This window comes from Rattus norvegicus, chromosome 13 (genome assembly GCF_021556685.1).
Source record: "Rattus norvegicus strain SHRSP/BbbUtx chromosome 13, alternate assembly SHRSP_T2T, whole genome shotgun sequence".
Lineage (NCBI taxonomy): Eukaryota > Metazoa > Chordata > Mammalia > Rodentia > Muridae > Rattus > Rattus norvegicus.
Genome location: NC_141546.1, coordinates 82,902,913 through 82,927,347, shown reverse-complemented (window position 1 = coordinate 82,927,347; position 24,435 = coordinate 82,902,913). Strand labels below are relative to the sequence as shown.

Genomic DNA, 24,435 nt, shown 5'->3' with positions numbered 1-24,435 from the left:
GAAGTCAGAGTCTTCTGAGTCCTTTAACACCAGGCATGGATGTACAAGGTTGGAGTTTTCCTTCTAGGTTTCCATCTTGCTTGAGTCCAGCATTTCATCCTTCTGACATTTTGAATTGATAATATATATTCTGTGCCATTGTATGCTGAAATAATCTAATTCAATTTTTGATATCATAAGAGGTTACAATTAAGAGACTACCTTGAGTCTCATTTGAGACTTTGGGCTTTTAAATCATGTTGGGACTGAAAGACTATGGGGACTTTTGAAGTTGAACTAAATGCATTTTGCATTATGAGGTGGCCATAACATACGGGGGTTGGGGAGTGGGGAATAGAATGTGGTGATTTAAATGAGAAATCCCTCCCATAGCCTCATATGTTTGAGTAGCTGCCCGCTCATTGGTAGAACTGTTTGGGAAGGATTAATAGGTGTGCCTTTGTGGAGAAGATGCGTCACTAGAGGTAGATTTTGAGGTTTCAAAAGCTCACACTATTCCCAATTAGCACTCTTGCCTGTTGGTCAAGGCATAAACTCTCAGCTACTGGTCCAGTGTCACGCCTGTCTGTCTGCTACCATGTTCCCACCGTGAAGGTTATGACTTTAATTAATCGTCTGAAATTGCAATACACACAAACACACCCCCAAAATTCCCACTTTTGTAAGTTGCCCTGATCATGGTATGTCACTGCAATAGAAAGTAACTAAGATGGGTGCTATGGTCAGAAAATTAATGGTGGACGGCAGCACAGACCTGAGATGAACATGAGTTTGTAGGCCTTGGGGAAGTGGGGACACAGGACTGATAGTGTGATGGGATTCAAGTTTGAGAATATGGCTCTGTCAACTGTTGCAAATAGGATACAAGCAAACAAGTTTGGAAATAAAGACCCACTGAAGAGATGATGACAGTATTTTGGGCCAAAGATGATGGTGGTGTGGGCCCAGAGAGTTCCTGGTATGATAAAATGGTACCTTTGAGGGACTGGGGAGATGGCTCAGCTGTGCAAGTCTGTGATGTGCAAATATAATCCCAGAACCCATATAAAAATAGGCACAGTGGCACATGCTTGTTTCTCCTTTCTGGGGACATAAAAACAGGTGGATCCCTGGAGTTTATTGGCCACCTTGCCTAACTGGATTGATGAGAGACTCAGGCTAATGAAAGACTGTTTCAAAAAACCAAAGGTAGACAGTTTCTGAGAAACGACAACCAAAGTTGACTTGTGACTTCACACGTGCTAGTACACATAAGTGCACACTCATACACACCTGCTCCCCTACTTGCATTCTTGAGAATACATGCACACACACAGCACTTTGCTTTTGGGGGAGAAAAGTACAAATATCTTTCACTCAAAAGGAAGCTCACCCTGCAAGAGACCCTCTCTGGATTTCACTGCACAGTGCAGATGTGTTCAATGGCTCATGAGACCTGACAGAATTCCAGTTACCCTGTTCATCTAACACTCGTGGGCCTTGGTTGGAATTACTTACCCTCTCCCTGCTCCCTTATGAACTGAGAACCCTCCCCTAGCCCCAATTGGAGCTCATTTCCTTTACCCTCAGTGGGGATGAAAGGTGGATAAGACCTTATCCCAGTTCCAACCTCGAATAGAGGGGGACTGAACAATAACTCCCACACTTACCACTGAGCAGGGTTCACCACTGTTCAATGAATAAATAAACAAAGAAATGTAACGTACGCCAAACCACTGTGGGCTGGAGCCACAGTGTTCTTATTAGCAATGCTGTTTCAAGTGTATGTCAGCGTTGGTGTGCAGCTCCCACTAATTCCCTACATGGCCCCCAACACTCAGCTCAGACAGCACCATAGCCCATAGATAAGGTAATGCTGAGAGCTAAGGATCACATCAAGCATGAGAGGGAGGTTCCTGGAATATTCTAGAAAGCAGGCAGCCAGGATAATCGCAGGTCGCCGTGGGCATATTCTTCTTCTTCTTTTTTTCTTCCCTGCACTCATGGTTGTTGATGCAAAGCTGTCTCCCTGGTGTCTCAGGGTGACATTTGTTACTTAGCTTCCCTGTCCTTAAATAGAACTCCTGTCCTTTTTGCTGGATTGTTCCTCCTTTGCTAATGCTCTGTCTCCCCAAAGTCCCAGGAAGAACACTTGACATTTGTTACTGGTACAAGAGCATCATTTGCTGGATGTGAATAGAAAACAAAGTTTCCCCAAAGGGTAGAAATGAGTGATAACCTCGGAGCTCCTCACCCTTCTCTTCCCTTCAAGTACAGTAGCAATCGCCAGCCATGCCAAGTCTTAGAGAAGAGCTGCCCCATGCTCTAGCTCTATGGGGCTCCGTGTCTGAAATCACCATGCATATATTTCAGTGGGCAAAGGTGACAGGTCATAGAGTGGCAGGATAGGGGAAAGGAGAGCTGCATAGATGTCTTTTCATGAGAAATGAGAAGACCCTATGGAGATGTAACATTCCACTATGCACCGAACTTTTGATGTCTCCATGGAGATGTGTCAACCGGAGTGCTAGGATGACGAGTGAAGAAGGCTGAGTCTGAGTTAACAGCTCCACCAGTACTGTGCTTGCCACATGAGCATGAGGACCTGAGTTTGAGCCTCAGAAGCTAACTAAAATGCAATGTTGCACCCTTCTAATCCCAGTGCTGGGGAAGAGGAGACAGACAGATCCCCTGGGACTTACTGGCCAGCCAGCCTAGTTCTATGCCAGTGAAGGACCCTGTCTCAGAACACAAGGTAGACAGATATACTGAGAAAGACATGGGAGGTTAACCTGTGTCTCTAAGCCTGTTTGTGTACACCCACACACTCATGTCCACATGTACACACATAAGTACATATATGCATACACGTGCATGCATGCATACACACACACACACACACACACACACACACACACACACACTACCTAGTCCTTCTTGTGACAATGCTCACCATCTACTGAGAGTGCCTGTGTAATATCTACCTGTTATTTATCTGGATAGGTAAGATAGATACGATCCTATGAGCATCTATAATGAAGAAAACTGAATTACTCAATAGGGTCAACATTGTCTTTTTAAGTAGTAACTGCCTTGGACGCTCAAACTGTCAAATTAGCTAGACATGTAATAAGGGACAACAAAGAGAATGTTCAGCAGAGGACAAGGACCAGCAGGGACAAGGATTATGCTTCAAGAGAGGAACTGGCAGGGAGTAGACCTGCAGGCCAGGAAAATCAAAGGACAGTTCCTCGAGAAATCAAAGGCCAAAGAGGCAAAGGCTGGTCTTAATGTCATTTTCCCACCTTTTCTTCACTAAATGAGAGTGTGTACACAGCACAGCTGGCCTGTCACCCCTGCAGGCTCTGTATCTATGACCTCAACAAAGGGTCAAAAATATTTCTAAATTACTTATATATTGAACAGACACTGACTTTTTGGTCATTGTTCCCTAAACCCCCAATAACAACAATTTGGGGGCTGCAGTGATAGCTCCAAGGTGAAGAATGAGTATTGCTCTTCCCAAAGAATGGAGTCCCCAACATCCACATAAGGTGACACAATTTCCTATAATTACAACTCCAGGAGATCTGATGCTTCTGACCTCCACAGACACCTGGAAACTTGTCAGATCCCTGAACATAAAAAGACAGACAGACAGACACACACACACACACTTAAAAAATATTTTAAAAAATGACAGTTAAGCAACTTTTACATTGCAGTACATAGTATAAATTATCTAGAGATGACTAAAAGCATAAGATATTTACAGGTTACATGATGAGAACACTATACCATTTTATACAGCCTTGGATTTTGGTATCTCCTTGGAGTCTAGAACCAGTTCCTGTTAGATGCTAACAGGCTGTGACTCCCCCTGAGTCACACAGATCCCGACACATACCACTCACTCACACGTTCGCTCACTGAACAGTGACTCAAAATTATACCTGAAATCAAGAATAGCAAAAGAACACTGCTTTCCCTACCCTTCGAAAACAAGCGAGTCTGTTAAGACAGAGATAGAAAACCGAGCCTCCATTTCAATAGGTGGCATTATGACCTTGGTTTCATTTGCCATGAGAAGGAGTGACTTAATCCTGCTGAGCAACATAGGGGTCAGGGAGAACTCAGAAAAGGAAGGGAATATGAACCTCTCTTGTTGCACGGGTCAGTGTAGGGGCTGGTGTTTCCCATGGTTAGTATCAGGACCTGTTTGTTTCCCAGATCCTCTACTCCTGGCCCCTAGCCCTTCAGCCTCCAGTGGCAGTCAGTGTAAATCTTTCTTAGAGAGTTGTTTCCCCTTGTGGTCATACAGTAACAGCCTACTAAACCTGCCGATGGGGTGAATTATGAGCCGGTCCCTGGAGCCCCAGCCTCTCTTGCCCACAGAATGAATTGCAGAGCTCCGGGCTGCTGGGATTTTTATTTATTTGTTTGTTTGCTTTAGCATATTTTAATCTGGTCATTAAATTGCAATCTGCCACCCATCCCCAGCCCGGACTATCTTCAGATAGAAGAGATTTTTCATAGGTAATGACACCTATAAACTTCAGGGACGGCAGGCACCAGAACAACCTGGAAGAGGGGGACGTGACAGGTTGTCGAGACACATCCCACCTGGCTGGACCTTGGCTGACCTGTTTCTGCCCTGGCTCATCTCTACCTTTTCCAGAGCGGCTAGAATGGCCAGTGGTTCCTGAACAGTACGTGTGGCCAGGCGCAGCCTGGAATCCTGTGGAGGGAGGCAGAGGTGAGCCTCCACACCTTGTCCCTGCATGCATGAGATCATGCTGCTTCGTGTCGTGCCAGACAGTAAAGGTGTCACACAACCTGCCTTTATGGTACCGCACAGGGAGAGGCGGGCACTAATAAATCAAAGGCAAAGAGGATGCCAGATGGCACCACAGAGATTGTATTTTCGAGGTCATCCTTCTCATCTGCACTCTCTCTGAAGTTGGGGGGGGGTGTTTGCCATCTGACAACAGGGCCACCAACCTACAGAGGTGACACTTGTCATGGTTCGAATGTTGGTACCACAGATGTGTCAAGCATTTCAAAAGTTGTGCTGACATATTCCTTTGGAGCATCACAACCATTGCATGAACCCAAAGGGGGCAGGTGTCACAGTTCCATTTCTGCAAGAAATAAAACCCAGACACAGGGGCTACGGGACAAATTACTAATGGAGGTGCCTGCCTCCTAGAGGTGTGCAATAAATCTATTTGGAGTCAGAGAGTCAGTTCGTGCTGCCCTAAAACAGCCCAAAGACTCATTCTAAGGTTGGCTTGTGGAACCACATCCAGGTCTCGGAAGCCTGAAGCTTCCATTGCTAGAGCCAGGTCAGAAGCCAGTTGCCTCCTAATTAATTTGTGTGCTTACCATAGATCCTGGCACTCAAATGGTGCTTCTCAGATGTGCCTGCTTGGCAAGGCTGGAGAAGCACCTATCCACATATTTGTGCTTACTGTGAAATAGGTGGAGTTCTAAGGGTTTGTACACGCTTTTCTCAACAGCTTTAAGTAGGTGCCGAGGTTCCGAGGTTCCACTCGTCACAAATGGAAACACGGAAGTTCAGAGAGGGTGTGCGACTTTCTGTAAGGCACAAAGTAAGGAAGCCGGAGCCGAGAGTCTGGTTTCACCACTCCCTGGGCACACAGGCTCCTGCTCTGTGTATCAGTACTTCCTCTCACTATCATAACTCACGTACAGCTGCATTGACAAAAGCTAGCAGCCACCTTCCTGCACTAAACGACTCAAGGCTTTTGAAAGATAAACACTCAAAGCCAGTGTACAACCTTATGCTTTGTAGCTTCAGGATACTGATGCTAGGCACAGAGAAAGGAGAGTCCCATTGGAGGTCAAACTTGGGACTCCAAGGTCCTGGTTCTTGTAGCAGCCACCAGATCATGGCTTTTAAGCACTTGTGCTGTGTCAAAACCTCCGTCAACCCCAAGCGATGTTTGTACTCATTACTAGATACCTGGTTTGGGAACAGGAATCGCCACACTGTGTCTCAATTTAGGAACTGAATTTGCATAAAGCAGATGACTTGGCAATCTAATCTTGCTATTATGTCTCTGTCAGCTAAGGATGACAGGAGTCCACGATCTGTTCTCCCTTCAGCCCAACCTGTCATATATGGTCCTCATGATTCAAGCCCAGAGTTATGAAAAGCATGAGAAATGTCACCAGATGCCAGAACACTATGATGACATCAACAGACGGGCCAGTGTGTGCTAAAGCTATAGTGTCATGAAGTCATATCATTACTTGTTGCTATCTGTGCCTAAATTGGGAGAAACCTAGACATAGCATTCCAAGCCTGACCTTATAACCTTTTGCCTTTCCTTATCCTCAGAATCACGTGCTCTGGCCCTTAGCTGGCTGTACTCAGGATGCTTGAAGGCCTTTCACCATAACCTAGGTGCCAACTCACAATTCATGATAGATAGATGACGTGCTGATTGTTTTATTATTTGTACCCATACCGTTGCCAAATTAAGCAAGATGACCTCTAAGTTTAAGGAATCATTCCAGTACCTAATCTAGTACCCAACTTTGCCTTCATCCACTTAGGTCTTTTAGTGTGTGTGTGTGTGTGTGTGTGTGTGTGTGTGTGTGTGTGTGTGTGTGTACGTGCATGTGCACATGTGTGGCCACAAGCTTTGAGGTAGAATCTCATTCTATAATCCAGATTGTCCTCAAATACATGATACTCCCCCTGCCTCAACACTGAGGTGCTAGGATTATTGGTGTGAGCTACTCATGCCCAGTCTTGTTTTTTTTACTTTGGAGGGTTGGGGGTGTCAGCATCTTACTATGTAGCCCAGGCTAGCCTTGAACTTGCTGTATATCCCAGTCTGGCCTCAGATTCACAGTCCTCTTGATGAAGTCCAAACATGAAATAAAGAATTTCAAAATAAATAAACTATGTGGCATCTGAGAATCAAAAGGGGTGCCAACATTCCTCTCGCCCATCCACATTCTTTACAAACAGGTCTCAAGTCTACGCCACTTAATTTGTAGGATCAGTCATCCCAGGGGACAGCTAATAATAATAATACAAGAGAGAAACTCTTGTATTAAATAAAATTTCCAAGAAACCCCTTAGGGTGACTGGATAAAGGGAAAGAGGACAGAACCCCTGAGACGTCCCCATTGAGACTGGGACCCTTTGAAGGATGCAATGAACTTGGTACCTAGAAATCCCCAGCTTTTACACCCTTACTCTGCTGTGCAGGAACTGAGAAGTCTTGGGCAAGCCATCCAGTTTCTCTGGTGCCTTTCCCATTAGTAAAGCGGGACTCCCATGGGTGCTAGAATTCATAAACTACTCCAGCCTCACACACGACACATGTTCCATTCTTCGGATTCTCCTCTATGCTTTTCAGAGGCTGATATTTGCCTCCAGACACAGGGCAGACTTTAAACTGGGCCACACGGTGGATAGCTCAGATGCTATGCAGGAAAAGAAAGCACCATGTTTAGGGACAGGGTGCTTCAAACTGTTGAGAAGAAAAACCACCATGTATGGTCGGAAAAATTCATACACAGGTACCCAAGGCCAATGGCCCAGAATAAATAGACCCAGTCTATGAGACTAAATGTCCCATCTCCATTGATGGCTTGGAATCTGTCCCCTCTTTGTCTCAACACACATCTCCTACCAGCTCCGAATTTGGGAAACAGTTGCAAAAAGAATATTAAACAAACTCCAGAATCAACAGATACCCAGGAATGAAGGGAAGTCGGGGAAGGGAGAAATAAGTCTGACTACTCACCAACTGCCTCCTTTGCCCTGTGGATTTCTTGTCAGTGATTATTCAATCTCAGGCCTGACCTTTCTATTCTAAATAACACTGCAATATCAGCACGGCCTAGCCCGCAGCTTTTGCAGGAAATTAACTGTATCTGGCGCTCACAGGAGATCCAAGAAATCCCCTCAGTAACTAAGCCCAGACTGGTTTACAGACAAAAAGACCCAGCATTATCTTCTTCTCATACATTCCTCCTAATACCCGTCTAAATATCACGGGGCTCCCAGCTGTTTAATTCTAATAAATACTCATCTATTCTCAAAACAGACAAATGTTAGGTCTCAGGTGGGTCTCGAGCGTTTTGTGTGGTAGGAAGAGAAAAGGCAGAAAGAGAAAGAATAGAACAGCTCCCAGCCAAATGGAGATTTCCAGATGGGTACAGTACTAGCTTAAGAAAATGGCTATTGGCCCAAGGTGACTTCTAAATGACTGTAGCCAACGTCCACGTTGAGATGTCCTTTGTTCCTATGGTGTGGCCTTGGGTTTCTGAGAGGCCATAATGGCAGCAGCGTAGGGAAGGATGCTGACCCAGCTGGTGTTGCTTGCATCTTGCCAGTGGGTGGAGGAGGGAGTGTGGAAGGTGGCAGAGGCAGGCTTCACAGGCAAGTAGCATGCTTCTGCTCTAATGTCAGCTTTACCTACCCCTGAGTTCAAATGCTTGCCTCAGCCATGAGAGCCCTACACAGAGGAGAATAGGAGAGGAGAACTAGACTTCTCTGACCTTGGGAGCCAGTTTGATTTGCAAACAACACTGTCCAAATGATAGAAGGGGCCAGAAGAACTAGCATTCTGAGGGTAGGGAGTGCCTGGGTTGGGGTTGGAGATGTAAAGGAATTCTCTGGCCTTGGGCTCTTTGGTGTCTCATGAATCCTGGCTAGCTTTAAACATGCATCATGGCTTGGACTTAGAGAAAGGCCCTCAGAGAAGTCTTGGTTTATACCCAGACACTTGCTCATAATTTGAACCTGGCAGCCTATGTCTAGGTAATGGCCAGTTGGAAACAGGATGCTTCCTGAAGAAGGTAAATGTGGGTGTCTATTCAGCTTTTTGGTCCCTCTCAGAACCAATGTTCTGAGTCAGGTAATTGTAGACAGCAAGCTGTTCCACTTTTAAAGCAACTATAGATTTCAACTGTGTCAAACCTCAACTCCATTTCCTCATCTAAGTCAGTGATTCTCTATGTTTGGTTGGGTCTGACTGACTGGGAGAAAGCTCTTTTGGCTATGAGCAAAAGAACTGGCCTTGGTTGAGAGTTTGAAAGTCTGTTCTTGTGTCTCTGGCACAACATAAAGATGCCAAGCCATGTGCAAGCTGAGAATCTGAGTTCAATTGTAGAGACAGTGGTATCCACTCATCAAAACCCTACCTGTCTTCCAGGGCCTGGCTGTCACCGTACATTCTCCAGATGTCTCCCCAGGTGCTCTTCTCACGGAGAACGTGCTATTCTCGGAACAGCTGCATTTACCATGTACATCTCTTATTAAGCACCAACTATTTACCCCTCTGGTTACATGCTCTGGAACAAGCCAGATGGTGTGTGCATGCCATCTCTAGCATGTGGGAGGAAGAGGCAGACAGATCTCTGTGATTTCAAGGCTTGTTTGGGACATAAAACAAATTTCAAGACAACCAGTGCTACATAATGAGACTCTGTCTCAAAAAGCTAGGCCAGACCTACAGTGTTCCTTGGAGCCATTAGACCTTGGAAAACCCTAAAACCATAATGTCAAGTCTACAATGTGAAAACCCGTGGGATCTGTCTCCCTCTTTCTGTTCTTTCCAGGGAGACTGGGTGAATCCACAGGCCATGGCAAAGCAGACTGCCTTCCTGTGTGTGGCTCTATCTGGCTCTAACATTTTTTTAAAGACCCCAAGATAGGTATATGACTCCCTACTTAGCAACCGGACGCTCATGCCTCTAAATCTCACAGTGAAAGTCAATCGTGAGCTTTGGCTCCGCCCCAGTAAGCAAGAATTAATGGCTTCATCAGGTAAGACTTCAGCTAGTTGAAAACTAGAAAATCCAGCTAAGTAAAAGAATCCAGAGAAGTAACAACCAGAGAGGTAAACAGCCAGTGCTTAATAAGAGGCACACACAGTAGATGGCTCCTCTGTTCAGAGAATAGCGTGTTTTCCATGTGCAGAGTACCTGGGGAGACATCTGGAGAATGTAAGGTGACAGCCAGGCCCTGGAAGACAGGTAGGGTTTTGGTGAGTAGATATTACTGCCTCCAATTTATTAGCCCAATAAACAGGCAGTACATGGAGGGTAAATAAATGTAAAGCAGCCTGACAGTTTAATGGAGGTGTGCATACAGGCACAAGCAGCTGCTGATTTGGGTTTTCATGAACTAAGTGAAGGTATTTTCCTGCAGTTTCCATGGCATCTCGTTTCAGGACATTTTAGTTCACACACCTATCCCATAATAGACAGGCGGGATAGGGTCTTGGAGAGGTCAGGGCCAGAGATAAACAGTTCCCAGGGCCTTGGTAGGGTTTTACGGAATGTCTGTGGCTTTGGTGTCTCATCCCCTTGGAGTCCTTGGTGACCCTGGAAAACACCACTTTGAGAGGACTGCGAACATGGTTGAGGGACTTTGACTATTGTCTCTGGCAGAGTCCTCAGTCCCCAAGCTGAAGGGATGGTCCCCAGGAAGAGCAGAATGCTGTCACTCACGTGTGGCATTCTATTGTACACCATCACAGCAGAGAACGAAGTTTGTATACATTTGAATGACAGGATGCATCAAACCAAGCTTTCCGTCTCCATCTTTTGAGAGAGGGATGAGAGGGGATGTGAGGTTCTTTAAATGATCTAAAGAGAGCTCTGAACCTTCTCCCCAGGGGAGAATCTACCTTTGCCTATGACTTCTACGGTAGGCAGACTGAGCTTGAACTAGGAGACAGTGTAGTTACCGTACAGCATCCTTTGCAGGTGATGATGCTTCAGCTTCTCCCTGGGCCTTCCCAGCGCTGGGGGGAATTCACTAGGTCCCCACTTGGAGACAGGGTTAATGATTGAAGGTGCGTTCTTTGTAGCATAAGCAGCAATCTTCCTTCCTGGCACTTACACCCATCCTTCTTGCTCTCCTGCGCAGTTCGAAGCAGAGTAGGAGCCAGAAATTTGCTATAAGGGATTTTATTCATCATATACATACTGCTTTTTGAATGTTCAGAAACACGGATCCAGCACCTTCATGAGTTTTCCTTACCTCCTCCTGTTTTGCTCCGTTTAAATGTACATCTCTTTCCTAATCCTAGCTCCATTTATCACCACCCTTGAAAGCATGTGAGGTCCAGGGAATGGCAGAGGATACAGCTACTATTTCTTCCTTTGTGCCAGACAATGCACAGACTTATGTATGCTTTTTGGTGGACTTCTACCATTGATCCTAAATTAGCAAAGAGTCAATGATGCGCCCAAGCCTTCGTTCAGGTGCGCAGTTGTTAGCACTCATCTCCCCACCGGGTGTCTGCCACTTGCTGTTTAGATCGAATCACACTGCTTTTACATTTATCCTTGTTAAAGGCCACCCTATTAGATTTGCTCCTTGAGTCCAGCCTAGTGAGACCTTTCTGGGTCCTGATTTCAGCATCCCACATATTAGCTCATTATTCTCAGACAATGCGTTTAATGTGTAATAAAGAGCTACCGTTTCCAGTCTGTTTCTCTGACCAGATGCTACACTTTATACAGCATACTACCGCATTACAACTCTTGAAAGTGTGTATTATGACATTGGTTCCTGTTTAATCATTTGTCTTCTTTCATTTTATCAAAACAAAATCTTTCTATAGAACCTAGGATGGTCTGGAACTCGCTGTGGAAAACAGGCTGTCCATGAACTTCAGGACATCCTTCTGACTTAGCCTCCTGGGTACTAACACTACAGTCATGCATCATTGTGCCCTGCTGACCCACCTTATATGAAAGAAATTTGTGGAAACCCTCAGAAAAATTCAGAACATTATCTAGAGACATACAGATATGTAGGAGAGTCAGGATGTGAACCCAGAGTGTGACCCTGAAGGTGGTGTGCCACCAGGTATGCTGCTGTCACTACAACCCTGCTATAGACAGGGCCAGTCAGAGCCAGTGCCTTAAGGCAAACACTGTGGACTACTGCAGACTGAGGACAGATCCCTTCCCCTTTTTTTGGCATATCGTTGTTCTCATTACACACTTTTATCCCAAGCAAGGACAAGAGAAGTGCTGTCCACTATGTTGAAGAAATTGGATCAGGGATTCTGTGCTGTTCTAATAGCTTCCATCCTAGGAGTAAGTGATGGAAATAGGATGTGTCTTGTTTGGGTCAATTCCTGCTGACGTCTGTAAATCACAAATTATTCTACTTCATGCTTTGAGGTCATTATCGAAGTTCAGCCTAGATTCTTACCTAAGACGACTTCTGAACTCTGCCAGTTTGCTGTTTTGGGGGTGTGCAGTATACTTTCTGTTAGCTAGCCTCTAAAAGTTAATGAAAACTCCAAGATAATCTCATTATTATTCTCTTAAACATGCCACATATCCCCTAATTAATGACAGTTAAGTCTCCTAAGACTTTACACAAAAGACGATGAAACATGCTTTAAAATTTCAGCCAGTTTGAATGATCTCTCAAAGCCAGTCACCACTACCAACTAAATGCATGACCCTTGTCCATGGTTAGCGTTGATTCTTGGTAAACTTCATTTTCAAAATTACTTGTTACATTCCTTAATAGTTTTCTCATGGGTGTCTTAGACCTGAGACCACTGTGAGATAAAGAAAAGGGATAAAAGGTTTAGAAAAGGAGAGACCCGAATTCTTCCAGAAATGGTTTGGAAAATGAAAAAAAAAAAAAGAAAGAAAATGGGGGTTGGGGACATGGTGGGAAAGGGCTAATGTCTTCTGTTCTTATTCTAAAGAAACAAAAAACAAACAAACAAAAAAACCCCAAACTTTCATAGGTGACAAGCATGACTCACTCACAAGGGCCTTGGCATTCCCAGAATTCTGAGTGTAGCTCAGGAAACATTCCCTGTTGCGGCAGTTCACTGAAGTTTTCCTTTCTTATTTGATTTTAACTGGATAGGTAAACAATGGTGCTTTCTAGCTTAGGAATTAGCCTCTTTTCAAATGTAATTGCGTTCCCACTATCTCTGTATGACCTCTCCTCCCCATTTCTCTCTTCTGACATGCCTGTTTGACTGGTATTTTATGTGTACCTATGTGCTAGTTCATTTATGCCCTATCATTTATTTATTTTATTATTCTGTATATTATATAATGTTAAATATAAATTATATATATATATATGTATATATTCTTATTGTATAATATTCACATATTAGCCTGTACTCATAACATTTTTAACAAAGGTAAAAAATCAATGCAGACTATTGTAGGTATAGAGACGGGGCTATCAGAAGCAATGGGCTTTACTTTCAGAGCCTCTGTCCTAGATGGCATAAAAAGGAAGATGAAAAGAAACAAACAACTTTCACCACTCTCTGCTTCTTGGCTGAGGGCACAGTGTGACATCCTGTATCCTCTGGGTTGAGGGTGCAGTGTGACCACTTGTATCCTCTGGGTTGTGGGTGCAGTGTGCAGTGTGACCACTTGTATCCTCTGGGTTGAGGGTGCAGTGTGACCACTTGTATCCTCTGGGTTGTGGGTGCAGTGTGCAGTGTGACCACTTGTATCCTCTGGGTTGAGGGTGCAGTGTGACCACTTGTATCCTCTGGGTTGGTACAGTGTGACCACCTGTATCCTCTGGGTTGTGGGTGCAGTGTGACTAGCTACATGATCAAGATCATGCTCTCATGACCTTTCATGATGGATGGTATCCTTGAACTACACACTAAAAGAAATTCTCTCCCCCCTAAATTGCTTTTTTCTTAAGGACGGTTGTTTTCAGAGTGTTTATAAAACCTTTTTGTACAGAGGCTAAAGATCCAGAATAGTGGATACCTTTCCATAGAATGAAGGAGGGGAAAGCTCTTTGAAAGCATTCAAGCTACCTCCCATCAGGACTCTGGTGGATACAATCTACAGCCATGCCTAACAGAGCAAGGCTTAACTTCAATATGGGGTTGGGGAAGCCTGGCGGCTGAGGAAGCTGGCCGGATCTGAGGTTGAGTCAGGACTGCAAAATGTGCGGAGGTTTGCCTAGCAGTGAAGGAAAGGACCTGAGTGGGCAGACAAGCCGTCAGACAGAAATGGAGGACTGAGAAAGTCCCTGTCAACCCAAGACAGAGCTCTGCAATACAATCCCTGTTTAATTGAACCCCACCATGAGAAGCTAGCCACCGCACCCCACTGCCATGCTCAGTGCCTGACATGGGCCTCAAAACAGCTCACTGACAAAGCTGTCAGCCACCCATGAGACTCCGAACCCGACTGAACTCTTGTTTGGTTTTTCTGTTTGATTATTCATTGGTTTTTGAGACAGTCTCAGTAGTGTACAGGCTGGCTTTAAACCCCGACCCTCCTGCTTCAGCTTCCTGCATCCTGGGATAGATGTGAGAATCCCTCCAGAGAGGGATGCAAAGAATGCATGTGTGGTTTCTGTGTGTTCTACTCAATGAGAAGAGAATGTTGGGGCAATTGTATGTAAGTTCTAAATATATTTAATGCTAGTGTCTTCTTATTAATAGTAATGGCTATTTTTCCCAATTGTAAAGCAAAAATATTGTTTTTTTAACACATTACAATTGTCAAAAAATGAAAGCATAAACACACATTTATATAAATATAAATGCATATATATGTGTGTATGTATGTATGTATATATGTGTGTGTATATATACATAAAATACACACACATACACACACACACATATATATATAATACATATATATATATAATATATACCAAATGGTTTTTCATTAAAAACATTTTATGGCAGGCATCTGGGCAGCAATTGAAAATGGCCTGAGGTGTCTCCAGAGCCGAGGTCAGTGAACTCAAAACAACCGCTTGAATTTTCCATTAGTGCATAGTTAGATGAAGTAATAAATAAATTATTATTAAGCACTTTGCAAATAGAGTCTTATGTAAATGCTAAATAATCATAATAATACAGTAGTATGCTGATCTTGATAAACGGGTCGACTTCTATGTCATTTAAAATGGATGGCGCAGCAGTGTCTGTGAAGATGAATGAGGTCCGTGCCCATGGAGCTCAATAACACACAGACTCTTCTGCTAGGAGGCTCTGGCCTCTTCCGGAGTGGCTGCCTTCTCTTCCCCTGGTCTCTGTGGGACAATTAGCAGAGGGAGAGGGATTCTGGGCCAGCTTTAAGGGGTAGTAAAAGGCTCCTATGCAAAGGATATTGAAAGGAGACCTAGGTGAGCTGAGCGCACAGGGATTTGCATTTCTGAGAAGTCAGGGCTAATCTATACCAGGCTGGGGGCAGGGAATTAACATTTATTGAGCGCCTCCTGTGACCCAGACACTGTGCTCACTCGGTGCTCCGTGTTTATTATCTCATTCATCCTCCAGGCCAGCACATTAAGGTAATAGAGGAATGGAATAGAGCAGAAAGCATGGCTATTTTCTGTAGAAAGGCAGAGACTGAGCCAGTGCAAGGGCTGCTGTTTGCATTCTGCTTGCCTGGTAGGATAGGAGAAGGGAGAAAGCCTCCAGCCAGACCCAATGATCTGTCACTGCCCTCCAGATGCTGGCACCTTTCAGAAAAAAAAAATTACGTGATGACTGATGTCTTTCTATGGAACCATACCTAAGGATGGTCCCTTCTCACCCCTGCTGGACTTAATGCACACCACAGCCCAATGCACCCTGATTCAGGCCTTCTGTGACCCTTAATATTTAGCAGGTGTTGATGTGTGCATAGACATGAGCGTAGCATTTCATCAGTGGACTATGTACCTCAACACCCCTTGATTTGATTCACCTTGTATTGCTTCTTAGATGAAAACACTAAAAGTTTTAGAATGCACTTCACTGTATTTCCCCCAAGTACAAGAAAGAGGAGGCGAGAACCAGGGAAGTCCACAAGTCCACAACTACCTGTTGACTCTGAGATCTAGGTGTTTGGGGACTTGCTCTCCTTTCACCCATCCCTGGGCTATGCTCTTGATTAACTACCCTTTTTTAATATGTGGGATTTTAAAAATATGAATGTAGCTCAATTGTGTGTCTGCCTGTTGGTGTAAGCACACATTGAACTGCATATTGGAAGAGTACAGTTGGACAAGTTTTGAACCTGTTCCCACTTACCAAACTCTCCTTGCTTACAATCCAGTCTTTCAACCCTTTCCTTCTTCCCTAGGCAACCATTGACCTGATTTTTATCATCACGTCTAGCTCATATTTTCTAGAATTTTGTCTATGTGGAATCTCACAGCATGCACTCCTCCTCGTCTGGCTTCTTTCACTCAGTGTAATTATTTTGAGCTTCATCTCAGTGCTTTGCTTTTTCTTTGTTTTATTTACGGAGATGAGGACTTTGAATAACTATTATGCATCTTACATAGTGTTTACATTGGACCCAACCCAGACTCCAAATTCAACTTCTATCATTTATGATCTGTGTAGTAAGGGGAAAGTTTCATAACCTGTCAGAGCCTTGATTGTTTTGTTTTTCTGTTTGACTGTCATCTATGAACTAGGAAAACTGCATAGCATACGATCTATACACGAAAGGCATTTGATTTTGCTACTAAAATATAAATTGATATACACCAGAGTGAGAAACCCATCTACATCTTTGTATTCAGCCAAGTACTTGGTATTCACTGAAGATTTAGTATTTGATGGAGCAGCGAGAGGGATATGTTAATTCAGCTCAGAAAACAGAACACTTTCTATTTGTCTGACGTTGAGAGATCTCAGACTTTGAGAAAGTCCTGTTTAGATTGGAAGGGATAGGGGGAGGAAAGATATAAATAAAGTCATTTCGGTGTTAAGAATGACCTGGATTCAAAAGACATTTGGAAGACAAAATCAATAGACTAGGTGACTGTCTAGAGCAGGAATGAAGGGAAGCAGTTGGGTTAAGTTGTTCCCAAACGCAGGGAATGAAGAGAAGTAGATTTCTGTAAACAGGTAATCAGGACAGATTTTGGTATCTTGCTTAGGCTGTAATGGAAGATCCAGGTAGAAAGCTCTGACAATCAGTTGCATTTATGCCCAACTAAGCTAAGTGATCGACGACAAAGACTTGCATATTTTCAGCACATAGGGTGCTGATGCCAGGGAGTGAGTGAGTGAGTTCCCCCAGGAAAAATACACGCAATGAGAATAGATGACCAAACATTGTTAGACATGACCATGCAGCAGAATCAGGAGGCATATTGAAACACTCTCCCGTGGGCCAGTCCTACTGGAAACAAACCTACTAATTTCAGTCATACACCATCTAAGTCATGTGATTACATGCAGGCTCATTTGTGTGCTATTGAAGTGCAGTTCCAAAATGAGAAAGCACTTCAAAGAAAATTCAAAGATTACCTGGGTGTTGCCCTTTATCTAGAAAGAACATGGCTGGGGAATGAAAGACAGAAGCCCCAGTGGGACAAAAGAGATTTGCTAAAGAATAAGTTTCACCTAACAACTGAGTCTTTTCCCCTCTATTTTTCTTTTACTGAAAATAGATTCCTTTATACAATATATTCTGATTATGTTTTCCCCTCCCCTAACTCCTCCAAGGTCCTCTCCTCCTTCCCTCCTATCCAAATCTATACCCTTTCTATTGCTGTTAGAGAACAGACATCTAAAGAATAATAAAATTAAAATAAAACTAAACAAAACAAAAACCCAAAATAGCACAAAGCAAGCAAGCCCAAGAAAAAGATCCAAAGAAAAGCACAAGCAACACATCTAAATGCAGGGACACTGACATTCCTACACTCAAAAAAACACAAAACCAAAAGCCATGATATAAAAAGGGGCATGTAAAGTTAAAAAAAATTTTTTCTGACCAAACATTGTGACAAAGACCTTGCAAAGATGTCATTGAGTTCATCTTGTGTTGACCATCTAATGCTAGGACTGTGAGAGCCAGAGGGGATGGGGACCCCAAGGAAACAAGGCCTCTAAACACAGCAGGACCGACGCACATGTGAACTCACGGAGACTCACAGGGTCCGCATGGATTGTGCCAGATGGGAGCAGAAAGGAGAAGTAGCCACATACCCCCATCCCTAACCCAGACGCTGTCTCCATTTGATAATCACTAATCAATGAAAACTTAGTTCTCGAAAATAGAGTCTCACTGAAGATACAAAACAATTGTGTTTTTCTGGTAACTTTACCCCCCTCCCCAAGGATAGAGAGGGTTGAAATATTGACCTGAAAAGGAATTTGTTTTATGATATTCAGTTATATGTTGCCTGAAACTGTCCTTCTGTGTGCTCCCATACCCCCTTTCCTACATCACTCAGTCAGTCACCAAAAATAAGTTAAGTGCCTTCTGTGTATACATGTCATATTAGGACTTGGAGACACAAGGAGTAATGATGTTCAGTTCCTATCATCAGCTCATTGTTGCAGCATCCTCCATTGGCATGGTGCGTGTGTGTGTGTGTGTGTGTGTGTGTGTGTGTGTGTGTGTGTGTGTGTGTGTGTGCGCGCGCGCGCGTCATGCGCACGCGCGAACACGGCGCGCGTGTGTTCTTATCTACACTGTACTAATGTGCTGAGACACAGCTGTGGAGGAAGTAGCCAGTGATCACCTGACGCATCAGGTGGCTGACCTACAGAATTGAGGTGGCTGAGAGACAGTGAGTCCATGGATGAGATCCAGACTTCCCAGCCAACCATTCTTTCTACTAAAGGGAATATTTTCATCCCAACTCCCAGCACCCTCATCCTGGGCAACTTGCCTTTGCAATTTTCTGGTTGTCTATTTTATCTCTTTCAGCTGACACATTTGACAGGTCCTTGATGGGGGGGGTGGATATTGACTTTAGAATAACTTGCCTTTGGTCAAGCACTGTGTCCCCTAGGTAAAAGAGGGGCTTTGGGAGAGCTATCCTCGTTCATATACCGCCCCTAAACCCCACTGTTCATATGGAGCAAAATATGCTTATCAGCTTTGCATATGCCAAGGAGCACTATCAAAACCAAATTAGCCCAAACTGGCCGCCATTCAGGTCAGCTAATTAAATTAGCTATTGTTGCATTACTGATAAGGACAGTTTGGAAATGGAAAAGAGCTGCTCATCCCAGCAGCCATAAAGAGAAAGCCAAGAAAATGTGTTAATGGGAACACTGTGAAAGGAAACCCCTCAGACTAGCAGCAGTACCCTGGGGGACTTTGGTGGACATTTCTATGAGCCATCTGCTCCAAGATCCCTGCTCATAGCCCTGCCTGGCTCTAGTCCTTAGGAATACTGCTGCTTTCTGGCTTTCTGGTCCCCAGCTGTAACCAGGACAACTGTCTCCTCTCCTCACTACGATCCTAAGCCTTCTGATGGTGTAGGGAGAAATAGGGACTAGAACCTTCTTTAATGTACTAAAAATATAGCCTTCCCCAAATATAAAAGGCAGCTGGTGATTGGAAGAGCCTTCAGGAGATAGTACAGAGACAGAAACAGAGGTGGGGAGGGAAATAGAGGGGATTGGAAAAGGAGGGTCCAGGAGGAAGCAGCTAGGTGCCCACTGAGCATCTACCCCATTATGCAGTAATAGTCATTCCACTACTGAAGGCTGTGTGGCTGAGGACTCAAAGGAAGTTGTCTCCTGTCTAGGTAAACTGCAATACAGCCTCAGTCTAGATCAAGGAGTCAGTGTCCTGGGACTCTGGGCTTGAGTAGTGAGATGCAAAGGGAGAAAATGTTAGGGACCTCATTATCTCTGATGTGGCTTGTTCACTAGTGACACTGCTACCTGCACTATGACTCTTCTCTCCTCAGCTCCAGCACTCTCAGATCTTCACACTGACCTGTCCTGGTTCCATCTCGTTTTCCAACACAGGTGATCTAGGCTTCCTAAAGTCTGTGAGCTAACTACCCATGGTGCATTCTCTTGAGCTTAAATTAATTCACCCTGTGAAACCGCAGGGACTCAGAATTTGTAGTTCAACTCACTTCTTTGACAAGATGAGACCCCAGACCTGGAAATAGTGACTGGTTTCTAAAAGCCATATAGAAAAGAATTAACAGATTTGAAGTTCCCATAAAATCTCCCAGTCTACATAATGGTGCTGTCTGAAAATGACAGCCATTTGCCATCCCTCTGTGAAAGTGAAGACAACAGTAGGGACACACCCTGGGAATCCAGAAGGATAGCCAGCAAAGCCTATGTCCATGCCCTTCATTCTCATGGCTGCTTTCTCTACCAACTTTAGAGACCCCATTGAAGGCTTCTTTTTTAACTATAATAAAACAAGCAAATGATAAGTTTCTTTAAAAATATTACCCATGTGTCACTTCATACATGTTTAGTGTCTTTCACTATTGAAAATGAAAACTCTGTATTCCTAGTTTGTTCAGAGTCCCCAGTGACATAGACTAGAGTACTTTCTAACGAGCAAATTATTGCATAGTGCCATGAAGGGCAACAGTAATATTGAGAACTTGCTTGCTTGGGTTGTGGGGTAGTGTGTGATTCTAACTAGGTAGCCCATGAGCTGTGCTTGCCTGTGAACTTTAACCTTGAAAGCTCTTTCTCCAAGCCTTGGTCTCCTCATGTACAAAGATGTGAACTATTTGTCCTAAAGAAAAATGTCAGGATTAGGCTAAAAAAAAAGTTCCAAAGGTGAATGCGTTAGGATATGTTCAAGGATATTTGATTATTAAAAGTCTCCCACACTTAGAAAAGAAAAGAAAAAAATTACTGGAGAAGCTGGACTCAGGAAAATAACTCAAACTCTGGTTTTGCCTCCCTGTTCTTTATGACCACCAGGCAAAATGGAGCCACCTATCTTCAAGTGCAAGGGTGCTAAGTCCATGAGACCCAGTGCTCCCTGTTAGTTTATCACTGAAGGAGCATCACCCGTGCCTCCAGCTCCGAAGAAATCTGTCCTCCCCTGGTGTTAATTTCATCAGCTGTCAAACTTGGAATTTGAAGGAAAGAGAACTCCTAGCTCTAGGCAAATGGGTACCTACAGAGTCTCCAATAAAGCCATAGAATTATCCCTTTATATCTGCTCATCTAAATACTATACACTCATAGCATAGAGGAGGGAGGTGTCATGATGGTCCTACCATCCCAATACAATGGTGTTCACTGTCTATGAATCTTCCTGATGTACACACATACACAATTACTAGTTTAATAGTTTGATTTATTTTAAAAGCTCCTTAAGCTCAACCTGACCAGTGTTAAAGTTCAAGACAGTTGATGATTGCCTCCCATTCCTGTTTTTCCCTTGATCCTCAGTCACAAAACAACACTCCCTCCTTTCATATTGTCAAGAGGTGAAGCTTCAAAGTCTTTTCATCTATGTAGGGAGAAGCATTAATTCGTAGACACATCATTAACTCTAAGGGGAACAAATAGGATGTTTTCTTTGATGTGTTTGCTTTACTACAAGACTTTATGCATGTTTCATCAGAGAAAAGGAGAAAGATGTTTGTTTGGTCCTCCTTGACAGTCTTGACTGACCTGTGAGGGGATCAGGAGACAACATTTGTCATCCATCTTTTTAGAAATGGAGGCAAAAAACAAACAAACAAACAAACAACAATAACAACAAAAATACAAGGTGCAAAGGAATGAATTTGGGCTCGAGAATGTGTAGATAGTCCCCTGGGATTGAGATTCACACACTGTATAAACTGGAACAAGTTAATGTCCTTAGGATCCATTTGTGTCTTCATCTCTAAGAAATGGACTATAATAATGATTTCATACAGTGGCCAGAAGGACTAAACAAGCTATTGTAAGAGGATGCTATAAAATTAGCTACCTTTTTCCTTAAACAATGGTATTCTAAACAAGTTATTCCATTAAACTCTTGCTAATATTTACAATGGAGGGGTTTTTTCTACATTACACGAATGAAAAACTAACTTCAATTTTTGGCGACTGATGAGCCATCTCTGGAGTCATTGAGGTCCAGGCCTTTCTCTTCTCTTCCTATTTTCAGCTGGTTAGCTGCTCACTGAGATCTTGCCAGAGGGTGGGGAAAAGAAATAAAAATGGAAATTGGTCAATTTGACTCTTTGATAGCAGTCCTGATGAACGATCTGGGTGGAAGATGCTAAAGTTGTGAATTAAATTGGAGTTTTGTCTTCTTCCCAGGATATGTCAAGAACCTACTGATCCTCACAGTGACAGCTGCCTCTCTTCTCTTGACTGCAAACAAAAGTCTTCTTCTACCTGAACAGTGGCCTGACCTCTGGAATAATGCTCATTGACTTTCGAAGAAGTAAGAGGATATTTGCTGGCCACTCAGATCAGACAAAACAAGCCTGGTGAGCAGGGAGCTAGCAGATGTTGTAACTAGATGATGGATAAGTCCACAGAGTCCCAAAGCAATAACCACTATTCTTTCTCTTCTCCACTAATCCAGCAATCAAATAATCACTCTTGAGCATTTACTGTGTACCGCCATATAATATAAACCGTGGTGAGTAGCTAGATATATAAGGTAACCTCTCAACTCTCAAAAAAGTAATGCATTTACAAAGTAAGAGTTATGCATGTGACAAGACAACTAATCACATAGGGGAGAGAACATGGTTGCAGGTATAGCATCTTCCACATGCCTGTCACTGTGGAAGGTGTTGCACATGTCTTATTTTGTCTAATCCCTACCACGTCTCCAAGAGGCATTCCTATCCTCTAATAAATGGTGAAATTGAGAGTCCGAAATATTTAGTAACTTGCCCATGGCCACATAGATAGAAAAGCCTAGAGTCTATTTTCAGGCTTAGATGTACCTAACTAACTCCGTAGTCTATGCTTTGTTACTAACCCATACCTGCCAGTGAGAGAAGTCAGAGCTCAAAGACATCATTTAGTGCAGCTAAGCCAAGACATAACTCTAAAATGTGTATCAGCAAAATTTGTTTTACCTAGTCCATTGATTGGTTTGGAAACTAGTTCTAGACAGAGAATAAATGTCTAGCTTCTGCAGACAGAAATGAGGGACTAGAAGTGACCACATGGTAGTCTCTGACCCGCCAGCATTTCCATGTGTTCATCTAAGCAATTTGCTTCCCTCTTCTAGGATCTTGTGCCATCATTGGTAACATAGAGCATTTCCCCCTTGTCTAATGTCACACTCTGTCACTAGGGAGCTCTATGGTAATAATAACAAGGTCTACAATCAAGCAGACCCGAGTTTGAATCCTGGCTCCGTCCCCAAGCAGTGGGCTGTTGGGCAAGTCATATATACAACAGAGATAATAATACTACCTCAGGGTCTCTGCCCTTATTGTTCATTCTCCTTGGAACAGTTCCCAGTCATCCACAAGGTCACCCTTATATCTCCTTCTAGTCTTACTCAAGTTACCCATTACCTAGGCCTGCCTCAAACAGTCTCTAACCTTGCAAATGACACTCACCATTTCCTACTTCCTTTCCTCATGCTATTATTTTCCTTAACACTCAACACCTAACATTCTATACAGAGCACTCCATTCTCTTATTTATTGCCTGTTCCCATCTTCTTACCTCTAGAATGTAAGCTCTATATGGGCAGGATTTTTTTTTTTGTATTTCTTTACTGCTGTATCCCCAGTTTCTAGAGTGAATTAGGTGCTTAATAAAATATTTCTTGCATAAATGAATGTTTCTTGGGAGGATAATTTGAGTCAATTGTTTTGCATGGGACCTGCCACATGGTAAACACATATATGTTATCTATGTGGCAAGCAGTTATTGTTTTATTATTCTATCTAATCTCAGTACTATATGCTCTCTTTCCTTCCAGATGACCCAAGGTTAATTAGCTTCCTGACTTCCTTAGTGAATTTTAAAGTCCATTTCTGAGATTATTCAAATGAAAGAGGATATAATCTTTGTGACAGAAATGAGGAGAAAGACTTGCAAGGCAGTTACCTTCCCTTCCCATACATGAAGGCATGTCACATGAGTAGAAATTCCAGAAAGCATATTTCTGGTGCACAAGAAAGAATTTTCACAGAATTGGATGTTTACTGAGGGAGTAAGTTATTTCAAGAGAGAGGATGCTGCTTATTCCTGGAGGTCTCCTTAGAAGCTTGGAAACTGTAGCTCACAGATCTAGAGTATAATTATTATAGTGGGTGACAAGGTTGGAGTCCAGCCAAAGGGAAGCACTCTCCGAGATCTATGGAGATGGCTAGTAAAATGTGGTGTCCCTAGGGAACAAGACAAATGGATAGCCAATAAAAGTTTGTTCAATGTGCATAATCAAACAAATCAAAGAAAGATTGATCAAGAACTGAGACCATCACTGCAATGAAAAATCAAGACATATTCCTCATCTCCTAGACTGTAATCAAAAAAAGGTCTCCAATGGAAAAGCCCTTCAAATGTTATACGCTATAAACCATGTCCCATGATTGCTCAAAAAAGTTCTTGGGCATTTACTCAGATGGCCATTTACTTGGAGAAAAAAGATGACTTAAATATTTGGAAGATTGTTAAGCATAAGCTTAATGTTGACATTGACATCCGGGACCCTGAGAGTCAGTCATCATGGTCTTGTTCTTAAGGGAAGGTTCTTACTATGTCCATCCTGTGCTTTTGT

At 43.3% G+C, this 24,435-nt stretch overlaps 1 protein-coding gene across 3 annotated transcripts in view; it reads left to right on the top strand.

Annotated features, from left to right (window-relative positions):
* Positions 1–23,487, top strand: part of Pbx1 (PBX homeobox 1) — a 309,646-nt gene extending 286,159 nt beyond the window's left edge. For all 3 annotated transcript variants that reach the window (XM_087580979.1, XM_087580978.1, XM_087580975.1), the window contains one exon: positions 21,999–23,487. Coding sequence is in view for 1 of the 3 variants with exons in the window: in XM_087580975.1 (XP_087437101.1) it covers positions 21,999–22,019 (21 nt within the window). In the remaining 2 variants the exon portion in view is untranslated. The remainder of the gene's footprint in view (positions 1–21,998) is intronic.
* The last annotated feature ends 948 nt before the right edge of the window (positions 23,488–24,435 follow it).